The sequence below is a fragment of the Antechinus flavipes genome, chromosome 2 (genome assembly GCF_016432865.1).
Source record: "Antechinus flavipes isolate AdamAnt ecotype Samford, QLD, Australia chromosome 2, AdamAnt_v2, whole genome shotgun sequence".
NCBI classification, from domain to species: domain Eukaryota; kingdom Metazoa; phylum Chordata; class Mammalia; order Dasyuromorphia; family Dasyuridae; genus Antechinus; species Antechinus flavipes.
In genome coordinates, this window is record NC_067399.1 from 579,924,048 (window position 1) to 579,939,465 (window position 15,418).

The 15,418-nt window shown below is 40.1% G+C and overlaps 1 protein-coding gene across 5 annotated transcripts in view; it reads right to left on the reverse strand.

Moving 5' to 3' along the window:
* The window catches only part of KCNIP2 (potassium voltage-gated channel interacting protein 2), a 47,234-nt gene that overhangs the window by 5,055 nt on the left and 26,761 nt on the right, over window positions 1-15,418 (reverse strand). Inside the window, exon 3 of one of the 5 annotated variants that reach the window (XM_051981270.1) lies at window positions 1,470-1,565. The exons of 3 other annotated variants lie outside the window; for them this stretch is intronic. In XM_051981270.1, coding sequence (XP_051837230.1) covers window positions 1,470-1,565 — 96 coding nt within the window. Of the gene's footprint in view, window positions 1-1,469; window positions 1,566-4,954; window positions 5,073-15,418 lie in introns of those variants that run through there. One more of the 5 variants, XM_051981273.1, reaches the window with a different exon arrangement.

Consider the following 15,418-nt stretch of genomic DNA (forward strand, 5'->3'; position numbering starts at 1 on the left):
ACCTCATTTACTTCTAAAACTCTGACTACCTCTAATATGCAGGTGACCCCTAAATCTATATTTCTAATTCTGAACCCTTTAGGAGCTACAGATCTTTAAAGTTGAATTCAAATATTTCCTTCAAGAAGCTTTTTTCAATCCCCAGAAATTAAAGCTCTTCTCTTACCTCTATCCATTACTTTACATAGAACCTCTCTAATACATCTGTCACTATTTTATACTGTATTTGTGTATTGCTATATCTTTCTACTAGATTATAGCACCTTGATAATAGAGAATAAGTTTTGTTTTAGCACTTAATTCAATACTTTATGCATAGTAGTTGCTCAATTAATATTTGTTGGATTTGGATTTGAGTTGAATCTGGATTAAGTGTTGTAACATGAGGGAGTCAGTAAAAAAAAAAAAAAAAAAAAAGAATTGATTCTAGTTGGGGAGATTAGATAGTGGATGATATCTGAGCCAAGCCTTCAAGAAGGAAAATGATTTCAATAAATGGAGGAGAGAGGCAAATAAATCTATTTCAGAGATGGAGAGGCCTCTGCATATGTACAAAAATGGCAGAAGACAGTCCTAGAAGGGAAGATGAAATGGTATAATGTGAGTGGCCATAAAGTGAATTAAAGTGAAGACTATTGTGTTCAGCACTCCATAGGGTTGGAAACTCCAGTCTAACCCTCTCTTTGCTGTGAAATCAGTGAGGAAGGGTTAAGTTGTTGCCAAATTGTGTTACAGTTTCCCATTAAGTTATAAGCTAAAGGAGGAAAGGTATAATATATATTGTCTAATGGCCTCCAGGATTGAGCTCAATGCTCTTGATTAGCAGCAGATGCTTAATATTTGTTGAATTGAACCAGACATATATACAAGAGGATATATGGAGAGGAACAGATACACATAGAGGACACATACACACACATATGAGTCTGATTGGCATTGGGGAATACAAAAATAAATGAAACATTGTCTCTTCTCTTAAGGAGTCAGTCAGACACTGATACAACATACCCAGAAAGATATATGTACACAAGGATTCAGCTAAACAGGAATGAACACACACACACACACACCACACACAGAGATACAGAAATACAAGGAATTGAGACTCAGAAAAAGGGACTTAAGAGTTTCCCAGGCATACAAACCAGGGCATACAGCCAAAGGGGTGGATCACAAGGTTGCATTCAATACCATTGATATAGGCCTGAGACATGCAGCTCTAGACCCTGCCCCCACATTTTGTTTTGTTTCTTCTCTCTTTTTGCCCATCCTCAGCCCCACTAACTGCTCCCGATACTGGGATCTGGGTGAATAGAAGTGGGATAGGGGCAGTAACAAAGGCAATAAGAAAGTCAGGGCTGCCCACCTCTTCTCCAGACTCCCATCATTGATCTCCCCATTACACTCCAGTTGCCCACCCCATCCCTCCCCCACTCCCCAGGACAGAAGGAGAGGAGCGGGGCACTTGCTTTCGCTGACTGAGGGCAGGGCCTGGGGGCCACAGCAAGGCAGCAGTTTGAGGAATCGCTGCTTCAGCGCTTTTTTAGTGGGCCTGGGTGGGTTCCCTGGGAAAAAAGAAGACCCCAAGGAAAGAAGGTTAACTCCCCCAGCACACACCAAGATACTCCAGCCCCCCTCCCTGCCTCACACAGAGACTCAGAGACTCACAAGCAGAGGGAGAGATTGAGGAAAACATTGGGATAGAAGGGAGCAGTCTGGGGGAGGGGGACTCAGGGCTAAAGAGGAACTGTGATGAAGATGACGAGGCTGTGGGATACTTGAGGGACATTCAGGAAAGAAGGGCTGGACTCAGAAGATTTCACTGTAGTCTAACATTAAATGAATTGCATGCAAATTATATGCAAATCTCATGCAAACTGGCATATGTTATTTGAAGTCAACAGCTCAGGCATTTTAAAAAAATAAAGGATCCAAAGACAAAACTTCACAGAACAGGGAAGGGCCTTGGAGATCATCTAATTCAACTTATTTTGCAAGAGAGTGAGGAGAAAGGGGAAAGGGGAACATAATGGAGGATGCACTGCAGTGGGGAAGAATTTAGATAGCCTCTGCCTCTAAAGTTCCCTGGATACCCAGTGGAAGGGAGTACGAATATCATTTCCAAATTCTTCCTCCCATTTAATTATTTTCCCAGCCCTCCCAAAAAGGATGGGATCACAGTAGGCACAGGGGCAACTTTTCTCATGTGGAAGTACACATCTGAGCTGTTTGCTATGAACATGTGGTATACACAGACATACCAACACAGAAAGTCATGCATTCACTCAACAACATTTATTAGATGTGCAATTATGAGCAAAGCACCACACTAAGCCCAGGAATATACAAAGATAGCTAAAACCTGGTCTCTGCTCTCAAGGAGGTGAGCGTAGGTTGGTACACAGTGATAGACACATAATGTTATAGACTCATAGACTCACATAATCCCCACACATAATCACACACAAACATTGAAACTCGATGACATGTAATGACAAAGACAATTACAGTGATACAGTACGCCACACATAGAATGAGAGATACACAGAGATACACATGGACACCCAAACACCCAGAATGACACACTCCTGTGGCACTGATCATGTGAGCCCCAATTTGGTCTTCTTCATACACTGCTTTACAAAATCTGTTGTTTCTTTCCTGTATGAACACTGGCTCCCTACCCAGACCAGGATCCCTTCAGAGTAGAGCCTTTAGCTTCTCCTTCTTCTCCTTCTCCTTGTGGTTCCCCAAGGACTGGGGGGAGGGACATAGAGGGAGAAACAGGAGGAAGGAAGAGATACTCAGTGAATGTTTCTTGATCATTCAGCTGCATAAGGATGCACAACTTCATTGCCTGAAATATGTGGCGAAACATCTACAGCCACACAGTCCCATAGGCCAAGTCACAGATACGGTTGAACATGCCCAAATAGCCATACCCACCCATATGAGTACAAAGCCCTCTTTATACCATCTCCCAAACACACAAGTGTAGAAGATACACAGTTATACATAGACACTTAAGTGCCAGGTCAGTCACACGCAAAACCACAAACACAGACTAATAAACATAGCCACACACAATCATATAGCAAATCACAAAATAGTCACTGATTCCTACTATTTTCTTATTTTTCAGGGATCAGACCTAGGTTTGATACTATATTGATACTATCACTGCCTCTGCTGCCCCTGTCACTGTCCCCTCTGCCCCTCCCAAGGGCAGAGGATCAATAGACTGGTCTGGCCTTCTGCCCACGGCTCCATTAGCTGGGGCTCTGGTTTCCCCAAGGCCAGATTGAGCCTGTGGTCTCCCTGCTGCCTTCCGGGAGTGGGGTGAGTGAAGTGGGGGATGGGGAAGGAAGGAAGCAAGCCCTAAACTCTCTGTCTTCTTATCCTTTCACATTAACTTGTGGACTCAGTTTCTTCTTACTTTCTCTCTGAGAGTGGGTTTTTAGGTGGGACAGAGCTGATGGATCTTGGAAGAGCCAGGGACCATATCTAGCTTTTAGAATGCTTTCATTCTTAATTCCACACACAGGTTTTCCTGTCTTGGAGTTGTCTATCTCTTTAGTCAGCCCTGCCCATTTCATTTGAACAATTCTTCTCCTTTACTCTTCCTTTTTCTTTATCTTTATCAATGTGCTTTGGGTTCTTAGAGAGGTATAAAATTTGATAGAAATATAAAAAAAGAGGTAAGAATTATATCTGAAGCCAACCTTCTTTATTCACTGCCTCCAGATAGCAAGATCCTTGATTCAAACTTAAATGACTGGGGTTTACGTAGATTTCTAGGTCAGTTTCCTTCTTTCAGTGTTTTGCCCCACTAATCTCCACTTGAGTCTATGAGTTCTCCTTTGTGTCTAGTTTTTATCCTTCTGCTTCCATTCCATTTGCAGGAAAAAGGCAGGTAGGATAGGGTTGAACCTGATTCTGGTTATGGAACAGGGTCAAGGATTTTCATGAAAAGGGAGGGAGGATTTGTGGCTCTTTCAATCACTTCCCCTTTCCTCTCCAGAGCCATAGATGTCTTTGGAGAATTGATTTCCCACCCATCTCATGTCTTAGCCTAGAAGGTCACTGTCTTTCAGGGGGATGAGCGTCCCGGGATTGGGAAAGATGGAACTGGGTAGTTCCACCATGAATTGCCCCCATGGAAACTAGGAAAGATCACAGGAACATATATCTAGAGCTGGGAGGAATCAAAGGAGTCATCCAATCCAACCCCCTCCTTTCATTTTACAGATAAGGAAACTGAGACCCAATGAAATTAAGTGATTGGCCCAAGAATAAAATTACACAGGTAATAAGAGTCACAGGTGGAATTTGAATCCAGATCCTCCAAGATAATATTTTCCCCCTCCTCCCCAATCAAACTAGAGCTCAGAGCTTCTGTTTCTCTTCTTACACCCATGTATTCAATATCCCAAAGTCCATGGATGTTTGATTTACAAAATTTACCATCAAGACCATGGAACATATAACTTGTAAGGTACAAATACAATTACAACAATATATAATTACACCCAAAGTTATATACATAGTCACAGAAATCATACATACTAGACAAGCACAATCATACTCAGTTACATATAGTAATAATTCAATCTTGCCAATTTAGTGGTCTCTGACATGTTAACTCAAGCTCCCCTACTAAGACTGAAATTAACTTCATCCTCCCAGGAATCCCCTCACCATATTCCTTCTGCTAGCAGCCTAAGCCTTGCTCCCCGCAATTTTCCTCATATACCCCCCCAAGCAGATCTTTCCTCAAGAACTCCACACCACTCTCACTCCCCAGCTCATTCCTTGACCCAAATTAGAGGGAAGGAGGGAAGTCTTTGGTTCATTGGTGGTGTTAACTAGTGCAGAGCACAACCACCCAACTCCCTGCCTCTCCATCCCCCAACCCATCTCACCCTCCTGGCTCCCATTTGGACTCCTGGGTTACCTTCCAAGGACACAGGCTCAAAAAGGCCAAACTGCTCCAAGACCTTGACAAATAGGGCCAGGACCACAAGCACAGCCACCATCTCCAGCCCCTCTAGATTCATGGTGGGGGAAGTGCATGGCCCCCTTCTCTGAACCCCCTAGCTGCTATCCCCTGCTTTGCCTGCCCTTGTCTACCCTTTTCTCCTCTCTCTCTCTCTCTCTCTCTCTCTCTCTCTCTCTCTCTCTCTCTCTCCCTCTCCCTGTATCTCACCCTCCCACTGGCTTCTCTCCCCTCCCTCCCTTCCTTCCACCCTCCGCCTTCCTCATCCCCCGCCCCCCACCCCACCCCCTCTCCCAGTCTCCTAGCCTCAGGCTGGGCCTCTTCCTCTGCCGGGGAAAGGTGCTGTGGCATGAAGTGCTTTGGCCCAATCCTGTCAGCCAAGAGGAATCTCAGTAAGTCAGTCCTGATCTCAGCTACTACCCCCCCCCCTTTTTAATGGGTAGCAATGGGATAGTAGGGAAGGATCTTAGAGAAAGACAGGGAGATGGGGGGCGGAGATAGAAAAAGAAATGAGGGAGTCAGATAGGAGACTAGGGGCAAATGAGGGATAGACATGGATAGGAGGATATATAAAGGTACAGAAGAATAGGAGACAGAGAAGATGGAGAATGGAGGGCTAGGACAAGCAGAAGATAAGAGACAGAAGAATGTGGGAGACAGACAGATGGACAGGAGAATAGATAAAAGACAGAGCCAGAGAGGAAGATGGACAGACAGAGAAATGGGGAGAAGGAGCAGGAGCCTGATAGGTATAGTAGGGGTAATTGGAGGAGGGCTAAGTGTGGATGGGAGTGGCTACTCTTTGCTGTCCATTGATGGAGGGCAGAGCAGGGAAGATAACAGAACTAGAGGGAAGAGAGATATTATAGTCTGTGCATATAAGTTACATGGATCTGAATATGTGATATAAGAGGCTGGTGTGTATGTATATCTATAATGCCTGCCATATATGTGTCCTAGATATTGTATAGATATAAGTATAAACAAAAACAAAATCTGCATAGGTGAGGACGGGCAGCTTTTTGTCTATGAGCACCTTTGCGAATATGTGGAAAAAGGATAAGTATGTTTGTGTAAATGGGGACAGAGGTGGTGATGAGGGGGCTAGTTCAAGGCCTTTGGATCTGCTCATTATATCTGTTCCCTCTCAAGAGTCAGATTCCTCTTTGGTAGCAAAAGAAAAGTATTTCCCAGCTGTCTGTTCTCTGACAACAGAAATCAATGCTACTGATATCAGCCTGATAGCAGACTGGGGCACTACCTCCTTAGGCCTCCTCTGTGTCCTATACCTGGGAAGGGGATGTGGGGAGAGATCTGAATCTGCAGTGACCACAGGGCCTGGATCTCCAGGATTTTTTTGGTCCCAACTAATAAGCTAAACAGAGAAATCTGAGCCCACCAGTTTCATGCCATGATGGCTTCCTCCATCATTTCAAGAAATAGCTTTTCTGATGTCTCCTTTCCCTCATATGTGTGTAGTGGAGGTCATGAGGGAGTGGATAGTTTCATGAGGAGAGGAGGAGAAACACCATAGCCCCCCAAAATAATGTCAATCATGAGATCTGGCCCTGAGATTGAGCCAAAGCTTGAGGGTGACAGCAAATAGAAGATATAGCTCCTGGCAATCATTTTCCCTGAGAACATAACACAGGGTCCTACCCTAGTTTCTCCTCCATAGCAGTGTCACGGTGCTGGACAGAGCTAGGGAGTCTGAGTAAAGTTTGTGTCCTTTACTGGATCTCTCTGTGTGAACTCACAGGGCCAGGGGTCACCATGTTGTGGGAGTAGCACAGGACCTGATGATTGAATGTCAGGGTACAGAAGGATGCTATGCTAATAAAGAAGCAGGAGGCAGTTGTAACTTGTCCTATTCTGCTCCGGTGATCTAACTGGAGGTGTTGAGGACTGGTAAAGGGGTGGCTATAGAAGAAAGGAATAAATAACCACTATCACCACCACTCCTCCCTGCTTTCTGCCCAAGGGGCTGAAGCTCTGGGTGCTGTAGTTCTTCACCAAAACCACTGGGGGTCACCCTTTTCTTATACAAGAGATCGCAGCCCCCAAATCTATTGTCTTATAGACAGGGATGGAGGGTGGGGTGGGAAGGAATAATATCCATCTCCCCATCTCCTTACTTTGCCTCCTTTCTCCCAGTTTTTTTTTTTTTTTTTTGTGGGAGGGGGGAAGGAAATTAGGTTGCTTCAGTGGGGAAAACATTGATTTATAGATTTAACTCTTTGGTGTGCCCCTGATGTGCATCTATCAAATCTACTTGTCAGGGAGAACCTGGTTTCCACCTTAGTCTGGTATAAGAAGCCATCCATGATCTGTCACTACTTAGCCTTCCAGTTACACTGCTTTGTCTTCTCCAACATTACTCCTCCACACACTGAATCATAGAATCTCACAGTTGGAAGCCATCTCAGAGATTAACCAGTTCAACCCATACTTGAATAAGAATTCACTCTAATAATGAGTGATTTTATATATTACATAAAAGTTTGCAAAGAATTATATATGTATAATGTTTTGCAAACATATATATATACACATCATTCCATTTCATCCTAACAATCTTGTAAGGAAGTATCAGAGGTATTTCTATTCCCATTTTATAGATGATGAAAACCGAGGCTTAGAGAAATAAAGCCATAGACTTAGTCTCGTTACAAAACTGCTAAGTGTCAGAGATGGGATTCAAATAATGGTTTTTCCTGACTTCAGATCTGGTGCTCCTTTTACTGTATACCATGCTAGCTCCTAATTGACTCAGCAAATGGCCATCAGGCTTTTGTTTCAGGAAGAAGAAGCAATTATTACAGAGGTGCCCCATTCTACTTTGGTATAACTGTGATTGCTTAGGAGATCTTTCCTTCTGTGAAGGACCCCAAATCTGCTTCTTGATAACCTTCACCTATTGTTAATAGTTTTGCCCTCTGGAATCAGGAAACAGTAGTACAATCCATTTTCCACAGGACAGTCTTTAAAATAGATATCAAATCCTTTTGCCTTTTCTCTATTTCCAATTTCTTCAAATGATTGCTTTATCTGTCTCTTCTGAATAGTCCTTGATTTATCAATGTCCCTCCTAAATTGTGCTGTCAAAAATTGAACATAATCCTTTATTGGCAGGCAGAGCAGCCCACAGTGCATTATCCCAGTGGGATAGTGGACTCTCCAGGCCTGGGTCCTCTGCCTCTCTTAATGCGATTTTATTACTTTTTTGGGTTGTTATTACACAGTTGACTTTTCTTAGTTTGTAGTGCTTACTAAAAAGCTTAAGGTTTTTTTCAAATGAACTTCTGGCCAGGCACATCTCTCTCCCTTTTCTTTCCCCCTTTCTCCACTCCCCATCCCTTGCACTTGTACAGATGATTTCTCTGAATTTGTGGAATGTAAAGTAGATAGAGCAAAAATTCTAAACCTTATAAAATGCATAGGATTACAAAGAAAACCAATTATATTGAAATATAGTTATTTATATCTATGCATAAATATGTTTACATACATATATCTATACATGTCTATAATGTGTATATACACGTATATATTTTAAAAACTGATGTAGTTATGGGAAAACAATCAAATATCACATTGGATGCATGTATGGGCTGTGACTGATATCATGGCACAGTGGATCCATGTCAAAGAGATCTCATGTCTATTGAAATACTGATGTAGTTTTTTTTTTGTTGTTGTTTATATATTTTTCTTTCTTGTATTTTTTTCCCTTTTGATCTGTTTTTTCTTTGCACAGCATGATGAACATGGAACTATGCTTAGAAGAATTGCATATGTTTGACTTATATCAGATTGCTTGCTATCTTGGGGAGGGGAGAGGGAAAAGAGGAGGAGAAAAATTTAGAACAAAAGGTTTTGCAAAGGTGAATGTTGAAAACTATCTTTGTTTTAGATATTAGTATTATTAATATTGAATGTATTAGAATAATGAAAAATTAAAAAAAAGAAATACTAAGGTAATTTCTATAACTCAAGAGTTATGCTAATTCTGATGTACTTTGCCTTGGTCATAGTTCATCTGGAATGATTTCCATTCTCAGTGCCTCTGGGACTGTGTTTTAGGAAAGACATTGACAAACTGAAGAGCATAACAGAGAAGGTGATCAAGATGGAGGGAGGGGTAGGTCTCAATACCATGGCATGTGAAGGAGGGAAGCTCCTTAAGGGCAGGGACTTTCATTTTTGGTTTTGTGTCTTAGATGGCATATAAAAGGTGCTTAACAAATGCTTGCTGGTTGATTAAGGGGATGAAGTATCTTTGGCTAGAAAAAGAAGACAATTACCTCTTGTTTGTTTTTTGGAGTTCTTTTTTTTTGGGGGGGGGGGAGAGTAATTAGGTTAAGTGACTTGCTAGGGTCATACAGCAAATAAGTATCAAAGGTCTGAAGTTTCCTGGCTCCAGAGTTAGTGTTGTATTCAATGAGCCCAACTGAGCTGCTCAATCAAAGACCATGATCTCCTTAAAGGCAGGTAGATGGCCCGGTGGGATGTAACTCTGAATTTGAACCTGGCTTCTGATTTCCCCTAGCTGGGAGTCATTTAGCCCATTTACAAAAAGAGATACCTCTCAGGGTTAGATTAAAAAGAGATAATATTTTAAGTACTTTGAAAACCTTTAAGTAATGTAAATGCTAGCTATTATTAAGACAAAATAACAGGAATCAGTACCATAAGAGAGGTACAAATCAAAGGTATGCTACTTCAAAGAAGGGAGAAATCATTTTCAGTTTGGGAGAATGAGAATAATAGTTATAATCATAATGACAATAAAATGTTTGTTAAATATTCGACAAACAAACCCTTAAGTTTGTATTGCACCTTATAATTTCCAATTCTTCACATTCAATTCAATTCAAATTCAATCTTCACAGCAAACCCATGAAGCAAGAGGACAGGAATTATTATTCTCATTTTACTAATGAGAAAACTGAGGCCCAGGGAGGTGATATGATTTGCTTATCATCACACAGCAAGCGACTGCAAATACATTTCATCACGTTAGGACTCTAATCATTTTTCTTGAACTTAATTGAATTCCATATGGGACTTTGGGGTTGCTCAATGTTATAGCCTTATCTGCCTTTGCCATATTCCCCCTCCTTTTTCCTTATGGCTATCAGGCACCTGCAGCTTACTTCCCACCATCCTCTTCTCGAATCTCTGTCATCTAGACACAATATAGTGCCCTGGGCAAAGACTCTATCAAGCTTCTCCCTCCCCTAGTTATCTCCTGTTGTTTCATCCTTGGATCAGTCTTTATTTTCTACTGCCTGTCCCTTCTAGGGAATTCTTTGGAAGCTTCATTCCGGTGTCAGAATTCGAAGGGACTAATTAAGCTGACTAACCCAATCTTTACTCTCATCCCCCAACATTTTCCTTGTCCTTTCCCCCGACCAAGCTCCCAGCCTATTTTGTACCAAGCCATCACTGCCAAATACCTCCAAAGTATGCACTCACTTCTCCTTCCTCACCATTTACACTTCAACCACTTACAGTCTATGTTACTTCCTCATCATTCTAATGATTTCTCTGAATTTGTAGAATGTAGAACTTCTCTCTTCAACATCATTAATGATGTTACTGACAGATCCAATAACCTTTTTCCCATTCTAATTTTTTCCACTTCTGTGGCATTTGGACTTTGCAGATCACTTCCTGCCCTTGCTTTCTGAAACACTGAATTTCTGCTTCTTTCTCTGTTTCTTTTGGGGCTTCTCTTTTCTCTTTCCTCTCTATACTCTTTCATCTAATCCCCTTTCATGACTTTAATTAAACCTCTATGTCAATAATTGCACATTTCCCCCTACCCTCAACTTTTTCCCATTGATATTTCTCACTCCTTGCTAAATATCTCCACCTAAATAACAATAAGAATATCAGCAGCAATAACAACAGCTAGCTAACCTTTATAAAGCACTTAAAATGTATCAGATGCCAATCTAAGAACTCTTACAAACATCTCTTTTGATCTTCACAACAATCCTGAAAGGTATGTCCTATTATTACTCAGTTTTACAGATGAAGAACCTGAGATAAAGAAAAACAATTTGTTCAGGATCACACAGTTAGTAAATGTCTTACGTCATATGTGAACTCTAGTCTATCTGATTTCAGGACCAGCACTTTATATACTACCACCTAACTGCACCTAGATGTCCTGATGGCATTTGTACCTCAACATGTTTCAAACTGAACTCATTTCCCGCCAAAACCTGCCTTTTCTTCTAGTTCTTTTAATTTTCTGTTATTGGTGCCACCATCTTTCTAGTATCCTTGCTCTTGTCACTTGGAGTCGTATCTAATTTCTTTCATCTCCCATGCCAATCAACTGCCAGTACCTCTACAATATCTATTGTATCTGGCGTCTACCTATCCTATACTTCCACTACAATGCTAGTTTTATGAATTTTAAGCTAGAAGGGACCTTTGAGGTAACCGAGGGTAACTTTTTAATTTTACAGATGAAGAAAGTAGTATATTAATTATCTATCCTTCTTAGTTTTGTTACATCTGAAAATTAGAAAAACATGTCTTTCTTCACCCAACTCACTGATGAGAAAGAATAGGAAAGGGCCATGGAAATTACCTTGAAGAGCATACGTTTAGAAATCTCAACCATCCTGGTTGATCAACCCTTTTAATCTTTATAAACAATCTCCTACTTCTCTCCTAACTGGTTATTCTCTTTCCAATCTATTTACTCTTTAATCTTTCTTTTATTGTTGGCCAACTGGTTGTCCTTATTGTCTTTGATATCATTGTGGGGTGATTCCCCTCATTATTATTATCATCATCATTCTCATCACTGTCACCATCACCAGCCTTATTATTGATCACAGCTAACATTTATAGTGTTTTAAGATTTTCAAAACTCTTATGAATATTATTTCGTTGTTACAGAATACATGTCTTTTCTCACGCTGTCCCCCATGCTTAAAATAGATTTCCTCCTCATTTCCATCTGTTGAAATCTCTACCTTTCTTCAAGGCCCAATTTAGATGCCACCTCCTCTATGAAACCTTTCTGACCTTTGTTCCTTCCTTCCTTCCCAGTTGGAAGTAAGTTTTTCTTCCTCTTCAAATTTCTTGTAGGACATTAAATGCTTTGCTTTTATAATATTCTACTTTGTGTCCTGTTTACTAGTCCATCTATCATAATTGTCCTATTGAACTATAAACTCCTTGAAGTAGGTACCATGTTTCTGGATCCCAGAGTTAATCTTGTTTTCTCAATTCCATTCTCAGCCCTTCCTCTGTCCATCTGCCAGGGACTTTTTTCTTTTCTTGAATCCACAAATTCATCCAATCTAAGCATCTACCCCACAAATCTTGCCACTTACTCCTCCACTTATCCCTTTTCTCCCCAAATGGATAGCACTGTTAGAGAGTGGAAGATCATGGCCCAAGGGAGTTATTTAGTTTTCTAATTCTCTCTTTCCTCTCATTCTAATTGGTAAATACAAATTCATCTAGTCCTCTGTAAATATCTGATCCCAGACCAGATAGTGTGATATAAAAGCAGCATAAAGTAATAGGTAAACTACTAAATTTGGAGTAAGAGAGACTTGGCTTTAAATCCTGCCTTAGAAACTTGCTAGCTCTGTGACACCAACTAAGCCACTTAATTTCTCTGAGCCTCAAGTTTCCACATCTATAAAAACGATGGGTGTAGATTCAAAGGCCTGCTCTCAATCTATGATACAGGTGATGATCCTATGATCTACCCAGCGAACTATACATTTGGAATAACTCATCTTTTGTCCTACCATTGGGCATGTAGTTCCCTACCCCTGCTCCACTTCTTGCTTTAGAAACAGTAACCACATCAATGCCACCATTGCTTCTGAAAAGGATATGACACTTGACCGTCCCTGTAGCTCCTTAGATGAAAAACTCCTTTTTTTGTCTATGTGCGTGCATATGTGTTGTTTTTCCCCACTAGAATGTGTATGTTTCTTGAGGGCAGGTTCTATATCACTCTTGTATATGTACCCTTAGTCCTCTCTAGGCTATACTTTGAACTTCCTCTGCCATCTCTCACTTTTCAGGGCCTTTTTTATGTCTATCTCCCACTATTAGACTGCAAGCTCTTTGAGGGCAGAGACTATTGTTCTGATCATGTAGACACTCAACTACCTTATTCTCAGGAATTGATGAGAATAATAATTAGGTCAATTCTTCCAGAATATCTTGTTTTGCCAAAACTCTTCTCCTTTAATCTGTATTGTCTCAATAATGTAAAGCTGAAACTCTTTAATCAGATTATCCACTCTGAGACTGTCTACTTAGCAAATTTTGGGGAATTTCCTAAACTGTTTTATTAAGCCCTGATGGGAACCAAGGTTTCCCAGACTATCTTTTAAGACAGTCTCAACATCTCAATATACAACTTTATTCCTGCCTTTATTTTCCCTTGTCCCCTGAAACTTTCCAAATTATGGTTTGAAATCCTATGGTATGAGCAGGCTGTAACACATTTTTATAATTTTATTTAATTTTTGTAATCTATTGTTTCAAATCTATATTTTCCCTATAAAAGAGGTGCTCGTGATTTTTGCTAACTTCTTTTCAGGACTAAGCCCATAGGAGTATGAGGCATACTCTCCTACCTCATAGCATCTTCCTTTTTTAATGGCTTCTTTCTCCAGTTAGTTGTGAATTCCATTAGGGAACTTGTTTTATCTCTTGTTCATTGTTTGTGGCTACAAATGTGTGTAGCATTGTGTGTGCTATTCACATAATAGCAAAACTTTGTAACCTACAATAGATGTTTTGTTATGGTTGTTCCACGTTGTGAATTTTTAAATAATTTTGTTCAATTTTTATAATCGATTGTTGTTTCAAATCTATATCTATTTAGCACTTCTGGTGCCTATTTTACCTCTTCATTTCTACTTATGTTTGTATTCTCTATGCTTATGGCAGGCACAGTGCCTGCCACATAGCAAATACTTAATAAATGCTAGTTGACTAACTCAAGATATTAAATTGCACTTAATAATTGCTTCTTTCACTCATACAGTCCTTCAAATAGCACTTAACATAGAACTGGCCATATAGTAAGAATCATAAAAATAAAAAATAGGCAAATAGATTGAAGTTATGAAAGGATGATTATTATTTTATGTAAGGTATTTTTTATTATGTGAAGTCAGATAGGACTCCTTGAAAGATGTAACAAATGAGACTTTGTTGGATAAACCTCTGGTTATCAAAATAACATGAGGCACAGAAAAACCAGGGGGACAGACATCGGTTCACCAAAGATGTGTTTCGCTACCATGGAGAATGTCCTAAAGAAGAATTCCTTGTAGATGGTAAGGTTCTCCAATTGTTCCTATTGGTTGAAAAGGCATTGTACTGAGAATATCAAGACTCAAAACACTGCAGAGACTTTTAAATGAAATCCAGAATGACTCAAATGAAGTTTGTCAAATGAGCCACATAAAGAAAACAAAGAGGAAGAAGAATGTTGGGGTAAATTGTGTTTAATATATATATATGTATATATATATATATATAAGATTATATATATATATATACATACACATGTGATAGATCTTGTTACTATGAGCTATTTCTAGAAATGAATGGTAAAGTAAGACTATAGCAGTTCTTTGAATGACCCCAATCTTTTCCTTTATCCTATTTTTTAATATCAAAGTTGTTCTAATTGTGTTAAATTGTTGCAAATCACGGTATTTTATCCTTCCTGAGAAAGAGGATTGATCAAAAGGCAGGAAGGTAAAATACCGTGATTTGCAGTAATTTAACACAATTTGAACAACTTTGATATTAAAAAAATGGTAAAGTAAGACCATAGCAGTTCCTAATCCCACTTTATGGCATCTTCTCCTTTAATGGTATCTTCCTCCTGGTTACTCCTAGAGAACTTCCCTCTTGTTAATAGGTAAAAATTTTCCTTGCTTTTCCTTTTCCTTTTCCTTGCTAAAGATTTATTTAGCGCGCTCTTAGAGATGTAATAAAATCTTTGCCCCTTGATTTGGAGGATGCTTAAGTCTAGCCCATACCCCAATATGCTTTTGGGAATTACCCCTACCTCATTATTTTGGCTACCTGGTATGGGAAGAATGTGATTGTACCTTGTAACCTCAACATTTTGGTGGCCCTGTATGGGGAACCACAACAGCCATATTGATTAGATTTCTGTTCTCCAAGCAAAAGCAAGAAGTGGAAAGAAAAAAGTCTGAATGCAGCAGCAGATGGCCAGGTGTCTAGCTTGGTTTTGGTTTTTGGTGGATGGCTGGGAATGATGTGAAACTCAATCTAGGGCCAGCTAGATATATTAGGTTATGGGAATTATGACTCCTTCAGCAGCTCAGCTATAAAGATGAGCTACATCAGTCAGATCCAAGATTCACTAGAGTACTGGGATGGGAA